The 12434-nt window shown below is 39.7% G+C and overlaps 1 protein-coding gene across 3 annotated transcripts in view; it reads left to right on the top strand.

The window, feature by feature from the left end:
- The window catches only part of tmem132e (transmembrane protein 132E), a 509296-nt gene that overhangs the window by 438794 nt on the left and 58068 nt on the right, over positions 1-12434 (top strand). For all 3 annotated transcript variants that reach the window (XM_024263983.2, XM_024263988.2, XM_024263973.2), the window contains exon 5: positions 7866-8009. In XM_024263983.2, coding sequence (XP_024119751.1) covers positions 7866-8009 — 144 coding nt within the window. The remainder of the gene's footprint in view (positions 1-7865; positions 8010-12434) is intronic.

Here is a 12434-nt window from a genome sequence, read left to right as displayed (position 1 = left end):
GCCTCACTTTAGTGTATTTCTAAAGAGACTACATGACACCAATGTATTCAGACAGTTGGCAATGAACAGAAAAATGAAGTACTACAAAATAAAGCATCTTTTATGATGATGGAAAGACTTAAACATGCGTCAGCTGCAACTCCAGTCAGAGTGTGCGGCGCAGGTGAGGCACGGGCCGCCACTGCCTCACCTGCCGATTTCTCGTGTACTTGATCAGGAAACGCATCAATTTGCTACTTTTGTACAGAAGAAACATTATAAACTCACACAGAAAACGTAATCATACAATAGACATGTCTAAAAAATAATATTTTATTTTTATTTTCAGAATGCCGTTATAACTTTCAACTTTACTGCACTCTGAGTCCATATAATAAAAAGTAACAACTAATGGACTATTAAATTAGTCGTCGACTATTGTAATAGTTGATTAGTCGTCGATTAGTTGACTAATCGTGGCAGCCCTACTGTTAACTGATCACCGATTATTTTCTCGATTAGTCGACTAATTGGGTAATATGTAAACTGGATTTAAAACACATCATAACCATCTTTAGCTTTACATTTGAAGTGTTTAAGCTATATGCTAACAGAAAGGAAGTCAGTTAAGGCGATAGTTTATTAAATCTTTAATTAATCCTGCAGGTTTTTTCCTTCATTTGTTTCTGTCATTAAAACATCTTTGAACTATTCTTATACATAAAGTAAGCTCATGACAATGTCCTTTCTCACCATGTGTGGGCCACCGCCCAGAGGTCAATCACCACCTCTGTGGTTTTGTTGGCACTGAGGTTCAGGTGGTCGCTCTCACACCTGCTCACAAAGTTCCTGACGGTTGACCGGATCTGCTTCATCTCCATCAGACACACATGGCTGAGTCATCGGAGTACTTCTGGAGAGGACAGCTGGTGGGATTGTGGGATTTTCCGAGACTGATTTAATCTTTTTATTTCATTTTGAAAAGATTTCTTAATAATATAGATCAATGGAATTAACAATTTGCCACATAAAGACTGGTCTGTTTAGACTGTGCAAAAAGAAATTGTGTGAATACTTAGTGAGCACTCACACTATAGTGATTCTCCTGCTTCCGTCCGTATGTTTCGGCACATAAAAACTCAAACACACTTTCAATAATTTCAGCAATCTTGAAAACCTTCAGCTCGTTCAGGACATTACTGCTTGTATTTTTGGTATGCATAAACTTCATAATTTTTGAAATTATAAGTAAAATATGCCCCATATTCAAAATTTCAAAGCTTAAAGTAGATTAACAACAAGCCTTATAATATATTCATGGGATATGTTTTCATCTTTGATAGTAATTTAGAGTTTAGCTTCCGTTTTAGCAACATGCTAACGTTTTTTAATAATTGAGTTTACTGAGGAATTTTTGGAGTTTAGTTAGTATTTAAGCGACGAGCTAGTTTCTTTGGCTAATTTGGCAACTTCTAATGTTTTTTGGGCTAATTTGGAGTTTAGCTTGTATCTAAGCAACACACTAAATATTTTTGCAAAAGTGGCATGTGTTTGGGATTTTAAGCAATTTTGCTATAAATTTTTCCAAAATTTCGGTAAACTTCAGCCCTCTTCCGTAGTTCTTTAATGAAACTTCCAGGGATTTAGCAAGATGGACATTTTTCAAATAGTTGCTTAAATATAAGCTAAACTCCAAATTAGCATAAAAACCACAAAATAACAAATTAGCAAAATAAAAAAAAGCTAGCCTGTTGCTAAAATACAAGCTAAACTCCAAATTAGCCCAAAAGACCTTAGAAGATGCCAAACTAGCCAAGAAAAACTAGCTTGTTGCTTAAATACTAACTAATTTTACAACATTTTACAAATAGATTTTGCATTTTCAGCAAATCTCTTTAGTAATTGAAGTAAATTGTGTCACAATTTTCATTTAAAAGCTTTCACACTAGCATTATCGCAGGTAATTCAATGTTTCCAGTTGATGCATCGTCACACCCCCACATCCCACTAATCGTCCGTCCATTTCGCTCTGCTCTCACCAACAAACTTCGTCTTTGTCTTGTCTCCAACATGACATGATGTATTGTTGACATCTGCAAGATTTATGAGATGAAACTCTGTGGCTTTTATCTGACCAAACAGAAAGACTAACTTTATTAAAATGACGGCGCATTGGGGAACCTAATGAGACGCTAAAAATGATAAAACTCTGCAGCTCAGTGAGAAGCTATTGCTTTATCAGCATTTATAGACAAACTAAATGCCGTCGTTCTCCAAACAGTTCATCACTTCAGGAAACTTTATGGGAATTCCTGTTTTGGGGTTTAAATGCTGCTTTTGTAGATGTAATTTTTGTAAATTAATATTAAGTGCAACCTCAGTCAATTTTACAAAACGTTTAAGAAGTGAATCTGATTATTGTGCTTGATATTTCAATCGTGCTGCATGGAAATTTAGATTTTTTTCCTGTTTTTAATGTTTACCAAAGTTTTATTTCTGTAATAACAAGAACTTTAATCTGCTGAGACATGAACATCATTTTACATTAAAAACCTGATCAAAAAGTCTATGAAAATCTTAAAAACACTGAAGGTACTGCAGGTCCAAACCATCAGACGACTAAAACAGATTAGTCTGGAAGTGAAGCTGCATCTGGTCTGTTTTGATTTTGTATCCAGAGACCAGGGATGATGATGATGATGATGATGAGGAGGAGGAGGAGGATAAAACTACCTACTGCAGACAAGCATTGTGGATTTTCAAATCAACTCATACATCTCAAAGGGTTTTTATGAGCATGTTTGTGTTTCCCAGGGCGATGAGGTTGAATACTTAAAGCCAGACAGAATCATGTTAGGGTTTGATAAAGTCAAGGGAAGTAAATCTTTGAAAACAGCTAAGAAGTATGGAAGTCCGCCGTCTGGCTTAAGTGGGAAACTTTGGATTTAATCTTGATAAATAAATGCAAGATAGATAATGAGCATCAGTTACTGATAGACTCTTGTTCTATTAGCTAATGAAGGATTTAGGTAATTGGTTGGTTGAAAATTCACCTTTTTTCCACCTTTAGAGCTTAAGATTTATTTTAGAACAAAGACACATCTCTCTTGAATCTCAAATCTCTGCGACTTTTATGTCAGTGTTGTCCCAACTGCTGTTCTTACGGGTCGATCTGGGCTTTCATGCGAGTGAAAAATGGGAACCATCATGGAACCCGTATCTGAAAACGTTTGTGCACATTTTTTTCAACGGGTGTGCTGCGGGCGACGGGTGTGCAGCGAACACTGGAGGTATGTTCACTCCGGCCACGTCGTCATTCATTCACGTTTTCAATTAAACATCTATATAGACAAAAGTCAACCTGAATTTTGGGATTGCACGTCCAGAACTTTTGTGTTTACACGTCTCTACGATCGTTTTTAAGTCTGGTCGCTGCATACAAAACTAGCTTTTATTGATCGCACGCTGAACGTTCAACCAGGTGAACCTTAACTGTTAAATCTCAAAAAAGCTAAAGTGTGGCCAATCAGAGACTCTGATTTGCTAGTGACATGTGGTTAGCATCGTCTTCATAACACAGAAGCACTAACTGTTATTAACATAGTCGCGAATGAGAAGTTAATATCTGCCTTTTTCTGACCGGCCAGAAATAAATGACACCAATTTTTCAAATATTGGAATAGAGCTGTGAAAAAGGATAGAGTAGGATTTGCCCCATAAGGCACTTAGATAGATATCTTTATTTGTCATTGTCTCAGGTACAATGAAATAAAAAAAAAACTTAACACATAGGTGGTGGACAAGTGATAGTAAACAGNNAAGTAGTTTTTTTTTTTGTAGTTTTGTAGTTTTTTTTCTAAAACTACTTAGGGGCTCCGTAAAAAAAATTGAAGTAAAGAAAATAAATAAATGTTGCTACTCGCACTAGTATTGGGTAGCAACAGTCCAGTGTAAACACCGTATGGTAATAGCGTGTTCAAGAGCCCACGTTCAGCTGGTTCTAGAACACGTATCACGTCTGGTCTACGTAGCACGAGGCCTGAGGTGTGTGCAGTCTCCTGATGGAACAATCAGATCAACTTTTCTGCTGGCTCTCAATGTGTAATGGCTTCTTTGACTCACACAAACTCTTGGTTTCACTTTTCTGCTGATGCTACACACCCGTCACCTTATTATTGTGTTTTTAAGGAACCCCAGAGCTTTTTACACAAAGACAAAAACTGACTTTACTGGACTTCTTTATTTCTCTAAAAAGCTGAACAAGCAAGAAAGCAGAGCAGATGACACAAAGCAGTAATGTTCACTCCCAGCATCAAAGCCGGCAGGAGTTAAGTTTGAAAAAAAGAAAAAGCATGTTTGTGTAGCACAGGCTTCAGAGCAAATTATCTCCTGTTGTGCATCCATAAAGGTGCATCTGGCAAAATGTAAAGCTGCATTGATTTAAGAGCAGACGAGCAGAGGATGCTGGTCTCACACGCAAAGTAACCTGAACACACTGCTCATGAGAGACTGGACAGATGCAGCAGAGCTCCAGAGCGGTCATTTCTGACAAGACAACACGCTAATTAACTCAGATACCAGTGGAGATTTAAACCTTATATACATTGTAGATTTAATTCTTTTATTTTTAAGATCAAAGTTGAATCATATTTTTAAAAGATAGTTTTATGAGGAAAATAATGATTGAAAAATATTTTTAGAAGCTAGTTTGGGTCAAAGTATCTAAACATGTGTCTGTTTGGAACAGTTAAAGGGTTTGGCAGCTTCATACTGAATATGGTCGTTAGACGAAATGACGACTCTGAGCTCTGATGACTGTTTTCATTCTGAATCCAGGTAAGGAAGCTCTATTGAAACGCTCACAACTGTATTCCCTTCACTCTGACTCTATATAACTCCAGACTGTCCGATGCTCTTGCTCGTAGCAGGAAAGTGATCGTTTCTCCGTGTCTGCAGAAATATTTGATCTCTTTAGAGAGCAGATGTTCCCTCAGCAGACACATTTCACTCTGATGGGGTCGAGGTTGCAGGGATGCACAGAAAACATTTAGCTAAGAAGTTAGCGCTAATGTTAGCTTAGGTTACCTAGACGACGGTCCCTCTTCAGCGTTTTCATACTCGGTCACAGTGCGCTTCCTGTTCAGGTGTTCATGTATCGCCATAGTGGTGCCATGGAACACAAGTTGCAGAGATTGTTTTAGAGACTTTTCTCTTTCATCTTTTGATGTTTCCCACCTTCAAAGCTCTGTTGGCGTGTTGCTATGGTGCCCAGGTTTTCCTAGAACTTCCGGTGACATCACTACCGACCGGATTAGCAGCACTGCGCATGTCTGTGAAAGACAACGGCATCTGTGGCCTAGTTATGGACTGGCGACTTGTCAAGGATGACCCCTGCCTTTGGCCCTGCAGCAGTTTGGATAGGCTCCAGCAACCCCGTGACCCCAAACAGGAATAATCAATGATGGGAAAGCGGTGCATAAACATAAAATGGTTCTGAGCTGCTTAGATGATAACTCTTTGACTGGTCTTTGGTTTGATCAAAGATTTAACCTTTTTTAAACATATAGTTTGTTTCTGGTCTTCTTTGTGTTCCACTAATAGCTAGAAGAGATTTTATATCCTCCAGACTTCCAAAAATGCAGATTTATTTTCTATAAATGACATTTCTACACCTGAATATCTACCAACTACTTCATTCTACTGAATTAACTCTTTGGGTCTCTACAGATTTACACACAATCGGGGTTTTCAATGATACTATGTATAAAGGGGCGGGGCTCTAGGAGTTGTAGCTTTTGGTGGATTAAAAAAAAATACAAAACAACTTTCAACATAGAACCAACACAGGGTTTTAACGAGCTCACATTTTATCAAGCCTCACCCAAAGAAGACAAATTTTACTCACCACCAAAGTAAAACCTACAAATACACATTTTTTTTCATGTTTCCTTGTCTTTTAAACTCCCCAGAATGAATGAAAGCCTGAGTCAGATTCTCTGAGCAGAGCGTCTAACATTCCCTCGATTACTAAACATTTGTGAGCTCTGCAGTTTAGGCTGAACCCCAGAGAGAGAAGGGAGCCGCATCATTTAAATTCTGCGTCCTCATTAAAACCGAAAGATGAATGCTGGGCTTAAATTTAAATATACTAATTCCGGTTTTGGGGAGTCTGCTTTCAGCGTCTCTCCAGGGCCGCTTCCTGAAAACGAACAAGCAAACTTGTTATCCTCTTGTAGCTGCACCTTCTGATGGAAAAGGAAATAATGAATTGGTTTGTACTTTTGTGTTCTAATTGGCTGTTTGCATTCCAGTAAAGCTAAAATAAAACATGAGATTGGATGACAATGTTTGCCTTGTTTGAGGGTCATTAGTTTCAGTCTGTATTATTAGTTTCATCACTGTGTTCAACAGTTTTTTGAGAAGTTCACAAGAGCTGTGAGGCACTGAGTGGCCCTGCGACAGACTGGCGACCTGTAAGCGACCACAAGTACCTGGGCTAGGCTCCAGCACCCCGTGACCCTGAAAGGGACAAACCGGGTTTAGAAAATGGATGGACAGATGTCTGTTGAGGGTTTCGCGGCGAGTAGGGGTCATGGCGCTGACGCAGTCTTATTCCTGCCCAGTTCTCTGAATGTCAAAGTGAAGAAACTTAATGAGACGCAGGTTAACACGCAGGTTTACACTGCATGTCAAATTATGTCAAAATTACGTCTAATCTATATTAAAAAATACATAAGCTGGTAATTCTCAACCGACCAAAAATGTTTGAACAACTTAAAACCGAATTTGCGGAGAGACTCGTCGGCCGAGACCCTCGACAGACATCTGGGCACACCGGCGAATGACGAGCGCAAGAAACACGTATGAATTACGTACATTTCGCATGTATCACGAAAGACAGAAATTACTTTTATGGACAGTGTGCAAATTGTAGCGGCAGTGTGACACATCCTTTATCAAGCCTTTTATTTAGATGGTTTAGCCGCGACCTTTCATTTCTTTTGCAACAAAAAGTTTCTAAAATGTCTCAAAAATGTTCTCTGGATTTCAGTAACTCATTTGTATTGATGTGTTTTTCCAAAATCCTTCCACAATAAGCCTTCAAATGTTTGATAAAGTCGTGGTAGATGTTACACGTGAACGGTTCGGTCACAGGAAAACCTTTACCACATCGTGCCAGAACGGCGGGTTTCACCAGCAAAGATTTCCTCACAGTTAGATGGAAGATGCTGGAACCTTGTTCTGTGAGAAAACGTCTTGAGAAGTTTGTGAAGATAAAATGTGAACCTTCCATTTCAATTGCTTTTAAAAACGCTCCATTATAGCAAAATCTTGAGTTCTGTCACGTGAAAAAAGACATTACTTTGGTCAAAATACGTCCTCCTAAATGTCACAGACAGAACAACAATTCTTCTTGCATTTTCCGTAATAATTGTGGACTTTATGGGGCGTATGTGGTTGATTTGACTCTAAAGTACAGAAACTCAAATTCTACAAAGGTTAGATTCATCAAAGCCTGTGCAGTGGAGCAGTAAATGTCTGGCCTTTTATTTAGCCTGAAAGTTAAGCTTGCAGCAGGAGCACAAATGAGTTTTTGCACTGATCAAAGGGCTATAAGTTGGCTTTTTCTTTCATTTCTGTTTCTTCCATTGGCTCAGTGGTGGAAAACATGCTCTTGAAATGAAAAGATCAGCTGGTTGAAATGGCAAGAAGGGAGATTTCAGTCCCCAGAATGGAGCTGTGGCTCTGCACTGAGTGTCTGGCGAAAGGGCCGGTGATGATAATGGCTTTAAATGTGAACATCAGCCATGCTGATGAAATATCAGGAAAATCACTTTCTGCCTCTCGCCGTTCATGGAGGCTTGTTTTTCTCTCTCTCTCTACAGGACACCGAGATTATCAACACGGCGATTCTGACCGGTCGCACTGTGGCCATTCCTGTCAAAATGGTTTCCATAGAGATGAATGGAGCAGTGACGGACATCTCCGCCTTTGTGCAGTGCAAGTCCACAAATGAAGACATTGTGAAGGTACAGTGAGAAGATGTACCTCGACTTTATGTAATCCCTTTAACCTTTCACAGCAGCACACACAGAGAAGCAAAAGTGCATTTTGAACTTCTCCAGGTGTAGCTCTGATTTGATTCTTGCTGCAGATAAAATCAGCAGGCATTGATATACTTCTCCATATAAATCAAAGGGCTTACAAAGGAGCTGTAAAAGCTCCATTAGGGGCTTTCTCGACGTGCCACACCTGCTGCTGCGCCAGAGGACACCTTGTCTGCAGAGCTCTGCTTGTCTGTTGTGCTTAAGCCAAATCGCATCAACACTTTCCAGCAAAGTTTTGCTGGAAAAACCAACAAAGCAAAAGTCAGCTGAGAGCAAAGCTGCTCAAAAAGATCAAATTCTTTCTTTTCAATGAGATCATGGATCAATCTCAGACACCTGTGATCATAGTTTGCCAGGTGAGTTCAATTAAAGGAAAAACTATTAAAAAAGGACGTTCCACGTTATTAAGCAGACCAACATTTTCAAGAAATATGGGAAAGAAAAAGGTTCTCTGCTGCTGAAAAACTTGAAATAGTTAAATGTTGGACAAAACTTGGAAATTTCAGGAAAACTTCATTTTACTATGAAGAGATTGTGTCTGACACACACGGGTTGATAAAGGCAGAATGAAGAAGGTTTCTGCAGACAAATCCATCAGATTTAGAGAGCAGCTGCTAAAATACCATCACATATTTGAAGCTGCTGGTGTCTCTAGAGTCCAACAACCATCAGGATCCTCCAGACGCTGCAGTTCAACCTGTTATTAAACAACAGTCACAAGCAGGAACGGCTGCAGTGACCCAGACGGACATGAAGACTCATTTTCAAACAGTCCGGTTCACTGATGCGTGCCGTGTAACCCTGGATGGTTTGTGGACAAGGCTGGGACATCAGCAAGGAGGTGGTGGCGTCATGGTTTGGGCTGGCTGGCCCCTGTAGGTGTGAGAATGACCTCTGAAAAGTGGGTGGAGTTTCAGACTGACCACTTTCTTATGTTGCCCAACAAGAAGAACCTCAAGCCAAATATCTCTGAGGGTGGAGGGAGCTCTGGGAGGATATTCTGACCTCCTGCAAAGAAGTTCAAGCAGAAACTCTCCAAAAAGTTCAATGGATGCAAGAATGGTGAAGCTCCTACAATATAAATGTCCAATGTTTAAAGGGAACTTGACCTATGAAGATGTTTTTGACTGAAATAGTTTTAGATTTCAGTAAGATTGACCTCCTAGAACCACAAATTCAACAAATTTTCAATATTTTAGAATCTATCAGATGTTGTGGAACTCTGTAATAATGTGAAGCATTTGAAGGCTTTTATTTTGGAAAAGAATAGTGAATCTAGGAAGTTTGTTCCATAACATTTAATATAGACTGTACTGGTTAGTGACTTGAACATAAGCCTATCATTTGGATTAATTTTTTAAGAAAATATAATTTTCATAATCATTTGGAATACAAAGTCATTTGGCTGTGCAGATCAAACGTTAAAGTGAATCAAATATATTTAAGAACTGACCAAATATTAAAATCTTAAATACTTTAAAAGAGCTAACTAGTGCTTAACAACAGTATTGTACTGTTTTTTCTTTAATGTAATGTATTAGTTTTGATATAATGAAAGGTTTCAGTAGTCGTGTCTGCCGGTGTTTTATCCATCTGGGTGGATGAGCCCAGACTTGATTTAGAACTTTGAGAGAACAAAGTGGATGTGCTCTGCATCCCCTCCCTGCAGAGGAGGCTGTCATGGATGTTCAGGCATGTAACCACAGCAACTGCAGGGGCGGCAGTGACTGACAGCGGTTACAGACTCCGTCTGGGTGTTTTCACTTCCACTGGATTCTTGCTCTACAGGCTCCAGGAGTTTTTTTCTTCAGCCGATTGTCTTCCTTGTTGATTACGAGCAGGATGTCGTGACAGTTTCTGCACGGATGAAGAAAAGTTATTTTTATTCAAGTTTCTCAGTTCTGCTTGTTGTGGTGGATTTCCCAAACAGGAGCAAAACTTCTCCTTTTGTTCCTCTCTGTGGCAAAGCTTCTCTGCAGACCATGAGACATGTATGTGACATGATCCTCCTGCAGAAGGTCAGTGAGGTCAACCCTTTGAGTCTACAAGCTAACAGTAATAGACTAATGAGATGCATCTATTCCCACAATGGGAGTGTTTCTGTTTCATACACGATCGTTAGCATTTTCACACACTTGTATCTACACAATTTTTAACAGTTGAGTTTACGAACTATGTGGAGGTGTAGCTTCATGTGGAGGTGGAGCTTCATGAAGAGGTGGAGGTACATGAAGAGGTGGAGCTTCATGTGGAGGTGGAGCTTCATGTGGAGGTGGAGCTTCATGAGGAGGTGTGGCTTGGTTGTGGATTATTTTGAATGGTTGAAAAAAGAGAAAACGGAAGCACACCCTAGCGTGATGGTAAATATTGAATAAATAATGATGATATCAAATCATTCTGTTGTGTTACATTATTCTGGTCCAAGTATCCAAATATTAGCTAATTACAGAATGCTTAAAGACCCACTCCAATAAAAATTGGGTTTTTGGTTTTAGTTTATTTTCTGTTTTCATTTAGTTTTATTTTTGGAAAACTGACGGATTCTGTTGACAACATGCGTCTTGGTCACATGATTTTAAGAAGCTACCTTCATGGCTACCTGGATTCCGAAGGTAGTAGCCCAAAGATAAAAAGCTAACAAAAACCAAACAATAAAGCATATTTTGAAAATTTATTTCAGGGAAAATCACTGGAAGTATGTTGTTTATGGTATCATGAAATACCCTCTAAGTTCCCCCCCTAAGCTGTGGTTTTAACATTTAGAAAAGCCACAAATTGAGTTTGACTGGCACAAAATTCTTATTACTTTATGTATTTTAAATGTATACATAATATTTCCCTTTTCCAAATATATGTAGAACTCTAAAACAAAAACAGTTTTAAAAACAGATTCAGAAACAGATTCAGAAACAGATCCATTTGGCTCCATCCAGTGTTGACCCAAACTGGAGCGTCTGGCTTGTTGGGATGTGTCTGTAGAACCGAGTCACATTGTAATCAACTTGTCAGGCTCATTATCACCCTCCACTTTCGTTCACCCTAATTGATTTCCTCTGTTTAAAGAATAATGGATGTGTTCTCCCTGAGCATCTCCTCCAGTCAGACTAATGAAATCTTTTTCTGCCATTTCGCCGCTCCTGAAGGTCAAGTGAGGCGCCTTTGATTGCAGATTTTACAGACTGCCGCCACCAAGCCGTAACCGTCAAACTATCTGCGCCTTTTAAAAGAGTGGAATATGTCCAATATATTTTCCCTGATATACTGACATAACCCCGCGTTTAACTGCTCCACACCCCGCCGCCACCTTGTACATCACTCTGTAGCGGTTATCAAGTCAGACGCCTGAAGGAGAGCGAATGAAATAATTAATTAGCTTGGTAACAGAGTTGAGATCAATATGTTTCCTGTATAGACTTGTTTTTTACGGAGGAGGCGGGAGCGGAGTTATGCGGCGTTGTATTGCACTGTCAATACAAAAGAGCAGGTGTTGCACAGAGATGGTCGGCATCAGCACGTCGTTTATCATTTTTCATGATCCATTAAAGACAAGGCGCCGGGCCGTGTAATATTGAGTGGGCTTGCTTCGGCGATCCCGCCATCGAACGTTCCCGGCTAATTTAAAATGAGCCCTTCAAGCTCAGGAAATACATGAGTCATGACAGTTCAATAAAACCTCCCCCAGAATGCAGAATGAAAGAGTCGCAGCCAGCCTGGATTTGTTGCAGCTGTTTGCACCAAACAAAAGGGTCCTGGTTTTCAATCTGGTGACTCTCGTGGAAGGTAAAACTGTTGGCGGCCACTTGATGAAACTGAAAAAACAAAAGAATGCTACAGAAATCAGCAAAACTCCACCAAGATGAAGCCTGAAGCCGGCCCATGTTGTGGAGGTTGCTCCGCCCATTTTAACAACATTCGTACCTTGTTAGGTCCACACACCTGCAAAATAAATGTTTAAATTTGAGCTCCAAAAACATCAAAGAACTCCTGGAACCAAACTGGAGAATGAGCCAAAGAAAGTAAAGGAGGACGTTCAGGGCGACTTTGTCCCTTCAAGCAGCTTGATGCTCCTGTCGTTACTATAATCTTTAAAAGTTTGAGGGGCTGAAGCACACCTCTCAGGATGGAAAACTGATGCATTTACACCGAACGCGATTTGCACGACAAATTTGCGTGCCCCCCCCCCTCTTTTGCTGTGCGGCGAATTCGCTACCAGCTTTTTTTTGCATATCTTACTTGAATGAATGGAAGACACCTACAATGTTTATTTATTGTGAAGAGTTCTACAAAAACATCAGTAATCATGTCTCCATGTTTGGGTTATGATTATTATTAAAAGATTTTCCCGGT

Source organism: Oryzias melastigma, linkage group LG14 (assembly GCF_002922805.2).
Source record: "Oryzias melastigma strain HK-1 linkage group LG14, ASM292280v2, whole genome shotgun sequence".
Taxonomy (NCBI): Eukaryota; Metazoa; Chordata; class Actinopteri; order Beloniformes; family Adrianichthyidae; genus Oryzias; species Oryzias melastigma.
This window is presented reverse-complemented; position numbering and strand designations above follow the sequence as displayed.